Source organism: Sciurus vulgaris (genome assembly GCF_902686455.1).
Source record: "Sciurus vulgaris genome assembly, chromosome: 3".
Lineage (NCBI taxonomy): Eukaryota > Metazoa > Chordata > Mammalia > Rodentia > Sciuridae > Sciurus > Sciurus vulgaris.
Window position 1 is genome coordinate 35907164 of NC_136463.1, and position 12510 is coordinate 35919673.

Consider the following 12510-nt stretch of genomic DNA (forward strand, 5'->3'; position numbering starts at 1 on the left):
AGGAAATTAGAACATAGCAAAAGATGCAGGGATATATCAATGCTATGGATGCTGTGCTGTCATAAAAAATCTTTTCAGCAAGTAGAATAGTAAAGAGAAGAGTTAACAATCAAGCTTATTTCTTGAGAAAGATGAGGAAGAACGGGTTTGAAGGCATCTTTACAATGGCTTTTTACCCATTTTAGGTTAAATCTTACCAAACTTAGATTTTAAGATTTTATTAGCAGTAGCTTTCTAGAAGTACCTTGAAGAACTATTGTTATACCTTACTAAGTATGGTCTTGCTAAATAATTAAAGGTCTACCTAAATAATAATTGCATGTCAACTTAAAGCAAAAGAAATACGTAAACAATTTTTAAGAGGAGGGATTGAGATACCCTTTTCATCTGTTACCTTAGCTTTGTGTATTACTTGCAGACTACAAAATGTGAATTCAGTTCTAATTAGAGATTCCATCAGGCAGCTGGAACATGGGTCTGTAGCTTAGGAAAACTGTAAATAACCTGGAGTAGATACAGAATTCAAAGGGCAAGAATACATCTAAAGAGGTAGTTTTCTCATGATAGTGGAATTTCATAGAAAATTATGTAGAGCTTTGTTTTTGTTGAGTGGAAATCCATTTTCCATTTAGTATAAATAAATGTTTTCTATTGATCACTGTTGAAAGGTGGTATGTACCATGCTTCCATAATATAATAAATGGATAAATGAAAGAAAGCTTTGCTCTTGATTTTTCTACTCTAGTTTTTGATAAAGTGACTAACTAGTACAGAATAATAGAATGCATAATTTCTAAGTACTTCCCTTATTCTTAGACTTACATATGTAGTACTTCATGAAAAAATTTTCATTAACTATGTTAAGGTAGAATTCCTTGTTTAATTTTTTAGAATTTAATTGAGGAATGGAGGTGTTAGGAGTGAAGCATAGTGTATTCCATATATGGAATATACAAACATTTGTGGCAACTTTTTAAAAATTTTCATTTTGTTCCTCATTGTATTTAGTTTCTCTGTTAGTGATAGTGTTGATTTTAGAATAGAGGCTGAGGCTCTTAAAATTTTACAGTTGTGGATCTTACAATTTTAAAGAGAGAAAAAGTTTTGCCAAAAGACATAGTTTTTAAGTCTTTTTTTCAAGGGTTTAGTACTTAGTTTTAGTAGAATTTGTGGTTGTTTATAATAATCTATTCTGATTCAGATGGAACACTTTCTAAACCCTGACCAAAGAAAAGCCTATGTGTAGTTCATTATATGTTGTTTATTAGTCAGGGTACATTAAGATATCTTAACTTTTAACATGCATCAGTAGAACTACTATTTTGTTGTATTATATCTACCAGATTTTTATTGTATGTATGTAGTATAGAATGCATTATTTGAATGCATTATTTGATCTCTAAAAGGTAGTTTTGAATGCCTTTGTTTCATAGAAACCTGTAGTGAAATAAACTCGATTTGATTGTACTCTAAATCTTTTAAGTAAGCCTTCTCTATTTGCTGTTTTATTTTAATGCAATAAAGCTCTAATTTTGATAGTTTGATTCAGTTCAAATATTCATTCTGAATGTGGGAGATGGTACTAGAATAAGTTCATTTAAAGAAAATGAAAAGATTTTGAGGTTCATTTAAATGATCAGTTCCTTAGCATTCCCTTCTGTAGCTTATCTCCTCCTATAATTGTCAATCTTTAAATATTGTCATACCCTGTGTGGAAGAATTTTTATTAAATAAAGGCAGAAAGGCAGCTGCTACTCTAATCCATGTTAAATTTTATGAGTGCATTTCAGGACAGTGAGTTATTGTCAGAATGAAAAGGAGGAGATGCAATTAATGATATAAAGGAAATTTAAATTTGCTTTGGGCTTTACAACACTTCTGCTTATGGCTGTATCTGATCCTCTTCTAGTTTGTACTTAACTTTTTATCTTATTGAAATTGTCTCTGAAGTTAAGTATTTGACTATCTATGGAAATTCTTTTTAGCAAAGGAGAGGTGGTCTTGTTCTGTATATGAAAGTATATTTGTACTATATAATTGAATATTGACAGTAATTGAGTTTTTAATCAGGCACCTCAAAAATCACAATTTTTATTTCTATTTTTATGAACTTTTAATATAGAAGAATGTGTAATGTAAATGATTTATATTTTTAAATTTATTGTGACTTTATTTGACTACATTTAAAATCTTTGCATATCCTAATGTCTGTGAGAATGATTCAATAAAATAACAAAAGTTTGTGTTTAGGCAGTGTATTTGGTTTACTCCTTTTTCTTAATAGATCCTTGTGAAGGAGGATTAGTTCTTTTAACAATGTTACTGGGCACTAGGTTAGCACCTATGTGTGTAAACAGTGTGGCAGTTTTTATGCTTCTGTCAGGACAACTTAATATGAAAAACAGTTGTTTTATTCACCTCTGTACAGAGTAGTAGGGGATGGGGGAGCTTCTTTATGCTTTTTTCCCTATTGATAGTTATTTGACTATAAATATTTAAATCTTTCCATTCATAACTTCTCCACTATGTGACCTTGGAAAAACCACTTGTTTGTACATAATTCCCACATCAAAGTTAGAAGGAATGCCCTCCATTTTCTATCTTTTAAGTACTAAATAAAAGAGAGGACATGTCAAAATACTAATAATAAATTTTAAAAAAATTTTTATATTATCCCAAAGTTTTCAGCCACGTTATTTAGGATTCAGTATGAGGTACAGAGCTCCTCTTAAGGAATATATATTCATAATAATGTTATGAATAGAATATTAATAATGCATGCTGTTTTGCCCTCCACATAGAGGACAGAGTGATGACTAATGCTAGGCTTTAGTGAATAGATGAATGAGATATTATATCCCTGTCATTCACAAGAATTTATAGTTGGGCTAATACTTTCATTATTTCCAAACCTTATATATTATTTGTCTAAACTGTGGCATAAGTACTTTGTGTAAAAATAGTTTATTTCAAAGTACTAGATAATTGTATTTTGTGATTATTAATGCAAAAATATTTCAGTCCTTTTAGATGTTACTTATTCATTAACAAATATTTATTGACTGCCTATTATATGTCAGGCACTCTTGGCATTTAAGATAATTCAGTGAACAAAAATGATTCCAGAACTTGTGGGACTTTGATTCCAATGGGAATGATAATCAACTATGAATATAATAAATTACATACTATGTTAAAAGGTAATTCCTAACAGGGGAAGATAGGGAAGGGTGAGAGGGATTTGTGTTATAGACAGGTGATCATATTGCAGTTTTAAATAAGGTTGACATAATAAAGAAGGTCTCACAGGGAAGGTGACAAAGCTTTGAAGGAAGTAAAGAAATTAGCCATACAGATACTTAGAGGAAGAATGTTCCAGACAAAGGGAAGGGTTAAGAGGTGTCTGTGCTGTAAGGAACATCAAGGAAACCCTTGGAAGTGGTGTAAATGAGAGAGAGGACTATAGTAGAGGCAGATGGGATTTGAGAAAAAAATGAACCAGATAATGGAAGGTGTGAGTAGGGTATTCTAAGGACTTTGGTTTTTTTACTCAAAGTGAGAGTCTTTGCAGGATTTCAAAAAATTTTCTGGCTAGAAGCCTGGCTGCCACTATTCTGACAGCTTGGGAATCTCAGCTTTGTAAACCTCAGAGAACAGGAATTTGAGAGTCTTAAAAGCATCTTATGCAAACCAGAAAATAGTCATTTTGTATTCACACTCTAGTCAGGGGCATGAAGCATGAACACTCTGGTCTTTGGAGATACATAAGTTCTCATGGTTCCCAGAGTTCTGGGTACAGATCAGCTTACTGCTTGTTGTGCCTTCTCTCTTTTAACCTTGTATTTCAGCTTTCTCTGGTCTGTCAGTTTCTACTAGCTTATCTTTCCAAGCTTATTGTTTTTTCTTTTTTTTCCCCTTCATTTTTTTCTTTCTTTTAGTACTAGGAATTGCACCTGGGGTGCTTAACCACGGAGCCACATCCCCAGCTCTTTTTATTTTTTTATTTTAAGACAGGATCTTGCTAAATTGATGAAACTGGGGCTGGGGATATAGCTCAGTTTGTAGAGTGATGGCCTCGCAAGCACAAGGCCCTGGGTTCAATCCCCAGCATCGCAATAAAAGTAAAATAAAATAAATTGATGAAACTGCCCTTGAACTTGAAATCATCCTGCCTCAGCCTCCCCAGCCATTGGGATTACAGGCGTGTGCTACCACCCCTAGCTTGTTTTCTCATGTTGTTCTATTGACTATATTAGTAGAGCAGAGAGAAACATAAATTTTATAGTTACTATGTTCAACCAGAGATCTGGTAGTATGAAAATTGATTTTCCAGTGCGCTTAGAAAAATCTGAAGTACTTACACTGACACTTTATTCTATAATTCATCATGTCAAGAATAATAGTAATAATGTTACTTGATGAAACACCAGTTAGGCCCTCAAAAATTTTAACTTTGGGGGTGTAGAACACTCGACTAGAATATGCAAATTCCTGGGATTGATCCCTAAAATCAGCAAAAAACAACCCAAAATTTTAAACTTAAAATATATCCATTTATGACAGTAAGAAAAGGATAATCATTTTCACTGTTTAAATGTATAAATTATATTTTGTCTCACTATATAAAGCCCACACTTTGAAAGTCATTGTCCTGGAAGAGTTTAAATTTAAGAGCCCCTTTCAGGGACTGCATTTAGATTAGTTAGTGTGCTTAGGGCTTGAAAATAGAGTGAGTTATTGAAGAATAACATATTTTGGTAAGAAAGACCATATGTATAGGAGACCTGAATTTTAGTTCCATTTTTTCACTGCTAAATTTAGGATTTTATGAATCACATAATTAGTTTTTTCATTTGTAAAATCAGAGATTATGGATTGGATAATGTCTAATTTTCAAAATCTCATGCTAAAATTGTTTTGGACACTTAATGCTTTTCTGGTTAATAATTATAATTTATTTTCTAATTTTATTTTTTTTCATGCAGGTTAATGGTGCAGTGTAAGAAACCTTTAAAAGTTTCTGATGAATTAGTTCAGCAATATCAAATGAAGAATCAGTATCTTTCAGCAATAGCATCTGATGCAGAACAAGAACCTAAAATTGATCCATATGCATTTGTTGAAGGAGATGAGGAATTCCTTTTTCCTGATAAAAAAGATAGACAAAATAGTGAGAGAGAAGCTGGGAAAAAACACAAGGTAAGAGAAATCACAGTATACTGAATCACATGATTTTGTAGCACAACATATAATAGCATGCTGGGTATCTACCTTATCACTTTTTTTCTTTTAGAAAAATTGTGGCTTGTCTCTGATAAAAGATGCTTTTGTTTACTTCTAATGTTTCTGGGTTAGCTAGAGTATATTAATTTTTGTGAACTAAAATCAGCATTTAGGTAGACTGTTTTGACACTGAGTAGAAATATGCTAAAAGTGAATCAACTGCTTTCAAAGATAAAATACTTATTACTGAGTTTTAAAAAGATACTTTTGAATATGTGATTCAAGAACTTACAGTGTCCAAAAAAGTAAAGAATTTACATTAATGAAATGTGGGACATAAAAATACATTTTCTGATTAAAATTTTTAAAATTAAGCATTTGGGGACTAATTAAGCACATGATAACTACTAGAAAAAAAATTTGCCTTAAATACTTTTTTTTTTGTGGTGCTGGGAATCAAACCCATGGCCCTGTGCTTTGCCTTAAATACAAAATGTGAGAATTAAAACTGTAAAACTGGGGAAAGGACCCAGTAATGTTCAGTATAAATCATTTTACAAAGTTTTACTTAACCCTACTATGTGCTTGATACTTAAACTGTTGTCCTTTTGCACATACAAAAACACTAGTATTTATTAAGTCTGCAGTTATAATAGAAAGAATGCCAGATTTAGAATTTTGTAGAAGTAGGTTAAAATTCCAGCTCCCACTATCAGCCATGATTCCTGGGGCAGGTTCTCTCTTGCTCTCTTTTTATTTGAACATAAGCACACTATGTATTTGTTAACTATAAAAGTTAGTGAGAATGTACATAGAACATTTATCAGAATACTTGACAAAAAATAGTAGGTTTTGTTATTGGTAAATTACACATTTTAGGCTTATATGTACTACTCTTTGCAGGTAGAAGATGGAACATCTGCTGTTACAGTTTTATCACATGAAGAAGATGCTATGTCATTATTTAGTCCCTCTATTAAGCAAGGTACAATTTTTTATTTTCCTGTCAAAAATCATTGCATTCCAGAGTTGTTCCTACAAACTGATAGGATATTGCTGGACTTCTAATATTCCTTCTTGCATAATTCATGTGTTTCATAGGATGAATGGATAAATTTATTATTTATTTTTTACTGGGAGGAGCAAGTTGAGTTGACAAAAATTCCATTATAAATTGCTGGAACTTCCCCTTCCCTTTTTATCCCCCCCTTCAAATAGTTCTCACTCATGAAATTAAGTAGATTGGATAAGAATATTGCGCAAGGTTCCTCAGATATAAAAACTCAAGTTTTCAATTAAACTTTCTGAAATTTTGTTGCATTTTTCATCCACCATTCATAAGTTAAGAGAGCATTTCTGAGGTCCTTAACTGAACAAGTTATTGAACACATCTGTTAATGTGTTCTAGGCACTGGGGATAAAGTAATCAAGATTCCACTTTGAAATTGTCTGGCTTATGCTCCTTGTGAATGGAATAGAGGCACAATGTAACATTAAATTAAATTACATTAAATTAATGTAATGTTAATTTAAAAAATGTATTTAACTTTAAACAATATTTTAAATTAAGTAAAAATTATATGTATTTATGGTATACACATTGTGGAATGGCTAAATCAGACTTTAATCCATGCAGTTTAACATGTATCACCTCATATAAATATTACTGTTCTGTGATGAGAATACTTTGTGTGTGTGTGTGTGTGTGTCTGTCTGTCTGTCTGTCTATCTGTCTGTTTTTTTTTTCCCCCTCCAGTACTGGTAATTGAACCTAGGGTGCTGACCACCAGGGTGTTGACCACCGAGCCATATCCCAGACCCTTTTATTTTTTATTTTGAGACAGGGCCTTAAAGTCGCTGAAGCTGATCTTGAACTTATGATCCTTCTACTTCAACCTCCTGAGTGGGTGGGATTATAGCACACCAAAATATACTTTCTTGGCAAGTGTTGGATATAATATACATTAAATTTAATCACCATAATATATAGCAAAATTCACTAACTGTTTTTTTTTTTTTTTTTTAAACTCTTTTTCTCCACATCTTTTTATTGGTGCATTATAGTTGTGTATAAGGTGGGATTTGATTTTACATATTAGTACATGCACATGATATAATTTGACCAATATCCCTCCCATTACTTAACTTTTGATGGGGGCAGGGGGCAAAGGAAGATATTCTTTGACTTGTGCTTTTTGAAACAAAGTTTTCTTTAATATTTGGAATAAATAGGATTAGTTTCTGTGTTATAAGAAACAATAAGAAAAAAGTCTCTGTGACAAGGAGCAGATGGTCTTTTTATGAAGTAAATTTAATGGTTGATGGTTCTAAGTAGCTTCATGAGTTTAACAGTTTGGGTTCTTTGCCATCTACTGATTCAGTGCCATCCCTATCAAAATTTCTGTGACAATTTTCACAGAAATAGAAAACAATCCTAAAATTTGAATGGATCGATAACATAATCTGAGTAGGCAAGGCAATCTTGAGCAAAATGATCAAAGTCAGTGGTATCACACTACCTGATTTGAAAATTGACTACAAAACTATAATAATTAAAACAGCATGTGACTGGCATTAAGAAAGGGTACCTAGACCAGTAGAAGAGAATAAAAGTTTGGAAATAAAACCATACATTTATGTTCAACTGATTCAGAGATGCCACAAATTTATAATGGGAAAAAGAAAATCTCTTCAATAAATACTAGGAAAACTGAATATCCTCACACAGAAGAATGAAATTAGAATTTCATACCATACATAAAAATCAATGCAAAATGGATTAAAGACTTAAACCCAAGTTTGATACTGTCAAACTACTAGAAAAAAACATTGGGGAGAGGGAAATCTCCTTGAGACTAGTTTTGGCAAAGATTTGTTTGAATCTGATCCCAAGAGTGCTAACACAAAAGCAAAAACAGGCCAATAAGATTACATCAGACTAAAAAGCTTGTGTACAGTGATTCAAATAGTCAGCAGACTGAAAAGACAATTCTGAAGAAAGACTATATTTGCAAATCATATATCTTATAATGGGTTAGTATCCAGTACATAAAGAACCTCAAACAAATCAATAGCAAGAAAATGTCTTGATTTAAAAATGGGCAAAGGACCTGATTAGACATTTCTCAAATGAATTCATACAAAAGACCAACAGATTTATGAAAAATATTCCACTTATCAATCATTAGGGAAATGCAAATTAAACCAATGATTGATTATTAAAACCATAATGCAGTGTTAGAATGGGTGTTATTAGAAAGACAAAAGATGGTAAGTATTGGCAAGGATGTGGAGTAAAAGGTCCCCTTGTACACTGTTTGTGGAGATATAAATTTTTATTTATATTTATTAAGTACCCATTAGGGAGTTTTTTTCATAGTACTGGTTTATGATACAGCAGTCCCACTATTGGGCATATATTCAGAGGGTTGCAAGCCAGAGTGTTGATATTGATACCTGCATACTTAGATTTGTTGTGGCATGATTTACAGTAGTCAAGGTATGGAATCACCCTTAGTGTCCATCAACAGAAGTATGCATGAAGAAAATGTGACCTATACACACCAGTGGAGTACTATTCATTCTTAGAAAGATTGTGTCATTTGTGACAACATGGATGAAACTACAGGGCATTATATTACATGAAATAATCCAGGCACAGAAAGATAAATACTGCATGATCTCACTTACAGATGGAATCTAAAGCACCACTCAGAGGAGTCAGAGTCAACATGCGTGAGGCTTAGGGTGCAATCTCTAGGGCTACAAAAAGAAGTCAGAGTTAAATGGTGGTGAACAGAGCCTAGGGGATAGGGTTTGGCCAAGGGGTACAACATTTCAGTTAGGAGAAATAAATACAAGAGATCTGACATATGTTTCTTGTGTTATGATGGTGAGTATCATAAATTAAAACCATCATAAGTTGAAATATTATAAGTCCAAACTATTTGATCACATAACCTACCAAACATCATATCTTAACCTAGTTTACCCTTAAATGTGCTCAGAATACTTAAATTAGCTTATAGTTAAGCGAAATCATCTAACAAAACTTGTTTTATAGTAAAGTGTTGAATATCTTCTGTAATTTTTTGATACCTGTATCAAATAAACACTGGCACAGTATACCATAGAGAATCAGTTGTTTACCTTGTGATCATGTGGCTGACTGGAAACTGCTGCCTCTTCCCAGTACCATGAGAGTTATCATGCTACATATTGCCACTCTAGGAAAAGATCAAATTCAGAGTTTGAAGAAGTATGGTTCCTCCTGAATGCAAATGGCCTTTGCACCAATATAAAGCTGAAAAATCATAAGCTGGACCATTGTAAGTTGGGGACAGTCTTATTGGTTATTCAAAAATTGTTGAGAATAGATTTTAAGTGTTTGCACTACCAAAAAAAATGAGGTAATGCATATGTTAAATAACTTGATTTATCCATTCCCCAATACATATATACATATATGAAAACAGTTTGGGTTCTTTTTCTCCCCCCCACCCACCGAAATATTCTGTAGGATACACAAATTGTAAATCCCCTTATGCCTGTGATGAATCTTCCTTAAAATGTGAGCCATGTACCACATTGTAGAATATCTCAGGTGGAGCTTTGTAATCTTGGTTTTTAATAAGTACCCCAGATGATTTTTATATAATCTGAAATTTTAAAACTACTGCTGTGGTAAATATTTAGAACTGACACACAGAGGCACTGGGAAAGCAACTTATCTTTCTGAAATTGAGGGCTCTCTCAAGTTACTTGACATACAGATGATTTGGAAGGTTATATGTCATACTATAAGTTGTTTTTGTTTTTCTTATGTGGGAATATAAGGGGAATTTAATTTCTATTGGTTTTTGTATACTTCTTAATTATATGTCATTCCCACCCCCCAAACTGGGGGTGGGGAGCACTGAAACAAAGCTTACCTAAGAGGTAATATTTATTGAATACTTCAAGTGCCTATCCCTGGGCAAAGCAATGTACTCTTTCTTATTCTATCACATTAAATTCTGGGGTACATGAAAGCACGGAGAGTTTATCAGTATACCAAGGGACATATTGTTGATGTAATAGCCGTGATTTGATTTAATAGTCTGTCTGACTTAAGAATTAGCACTGTGCTTCCTTTACATGTCAGGAAGATGGAAAAATAAAAAATGTGTGCGCTCTTTTTAAAAATTAGTATTTAATAATGTACATATCTGAGGAATATAGTGTATTTTAACAAACATATAACATATGAATTGATCAAATTAGGGTAATTAATGTTTTCTTTTTCTTCTTCTTTCATTATGTTTGAACCTTCAAGCTTCTCTTTTCTAGTTCTTCCTAAAATATATACTAGGTTTTTCCTTCTTCTAACTCTGTTTTGGTACCCTTTATCTGTCCTCCTTCTAGCTCCTCTCCCACACCCTTTCCAGCCTGTAGTAATCACTTGCAAACAAAGTAAAGGAACACACCATGAGATCTGTCCTACTACCAAAAATAGTGCTGAATTGTTATCTATAGGTATTGTGTTGTACAACAGATGTCTAGAACTTACTATTTTTTTTTTTTTTCCTTTTTTGAAGAATTGGTCCTAAAGGGAGCTCTTTTATTTTGTTTAACTAGTTGGTAAAAAGTTATTAGTCTTGTGTAACTAAGTTCCTTCATTCCTGCTTTCTGTGCTGGGAATTTAACCCTGAGCTTTGCACATACTATGCAAGCACTCTGCCACTGATCTTTGTCCCCAGCCATTTTTATTTTGGTTTTGAGACAGGTTCTAGCTAAGTTACCTAGGCTGGTGGTGAACTTGTGATCTTCCTGCCTCACCCTCTGGAATAATGGAGATTATGGCATTTGCCACCATACCCAGAATAACTGACTTTATATCCAGTGAACAATTGCCCATTTTAAGGGGAATCTCTATTGAAATATAATTTACATAAAATAAAATTTACTCTTTTCAAAATGAAAAAAGTATGCTTAATTCTGTAGTCATACAGGGTTTTATGTTTTTATTATTCATATAGAATACTTATATAGATTATATAGCCTTTAGTGCTTCCTTGGGAAGGTACTGCCATTCATTTACAACTTTATGAAAAAAAAATTTTAGATTTTAAACAACTTAGTTTACTTTTATGTTTTTGGGGGTGCTGGGGATTGAACACAGGACCTTGTGCTTGCAAGGCAAGCACTCTACAACTGAGCTATATCCCCAGCTAAACAACAACTTAGAATTCCTTGTTGTGTAACCTTTTTAAAAACTTAATATCTGGGCTGGGGATATAGCTCAGTTGGTAAAGTGTTTGCCTCACATGCACAAGGCCCTGGATTCAATCCCCAGTGCCACAAAAACAACAACAACAACAAACAGACAAACAAAAAATTTAATATCTAGTTTAAATAAATGGAGTAATATTTGGTTGTAGTTGAATTTTTAATTTTTCTGATTGACACATGTAGATGCTCCACGCCCTACTAGTCATGCCCGTCCTCCATCAACCAGTTTGATTTATGACTCAGACTTGGCTGTCTCCTATACTGACCTTGATAATCTCTTCAATTCTGATGAAGATGAACTGACAGTGAGTATCCTATTAATTGATTAGGATCAAACTTGTTTTCTTTGGTTTTATATAAGTTCTTTGTTTTTGGAAGTGATTTATTGCTTGAATACTATGTTTTAATTCTGAACAGTAGGAAATATTTTATAATAAAGTATCATTAATTGGTTTCTTTTGTTTTTAATCTCATGTTTAAATCATCTTGACATAGTCTCCTATAAACTTTAAGGTGACTTTTTACACTTTTGTTATAGTGTTTGAAGGACATATAGTGAAACTTAATGTATATTAAGTTCTGCCATGTGTTCTTTTTCTGCATACCTTAGGAAGCAGAATAATTTTCCTATTGTTTGATCCCTAGTTTAAGAAATAACTCTGAAATTGACTTGTGTAGTGAACATATAAATAATTAGCAATAAAAGTATATGCCTTATCAATTTATTAAGAAAGATCACTTTGAATTTGTTTGGCACCACATGGTACTATAAGACAGAAACATACCACAATAATGAGAGGAAGACAAAATTAATATTTAATCTTTTTAACACCTATGTGCAGAGAAAGATGAAGTTAAAGAAATTAGAACTTAAAATAAGATTCTCTAAAATATCAACTCTCTTGGAAATTAATGAATTGGGTGCTGCCTTATCAGAAAAGGGAATTCCTTTTTCATCTGCATAAAAGTATCTTGGAAACTATGGCACATTTGGTTTTCCTTTTCTTAGATAACATG

General features: G+C 32.6%; 1 protein-coding gene across 3 annotated transcripts in view; it reads left to right on the top strand.

Annotated features, from left to right (window-relative positions):
• Positions 1–12510, top strand: part of MED13 (mediator complex subunit 13) — a 95158-nt gene that overhangs the window by 47111 nt on the left and 35537 nt on the right. For all 3 annotated transcript variants that reach the window (XM_079131338.1, XM_079131339.1, XM_079131340.1), the window contains exons 10-12: positions 4986–5199; positions 6127–6208; positions 11677–11798. In XM_079131338.1, the coding sequence (XP_078987464.1) occupies positions 4986–5199; positions 6127–6208; positions 11677–11798 (418 nt within the window). The remainder of the gene's footprint in view (positions 1–4985; positions 5200–6126; positions 6209–11676; positions 11799–12510) is intronic.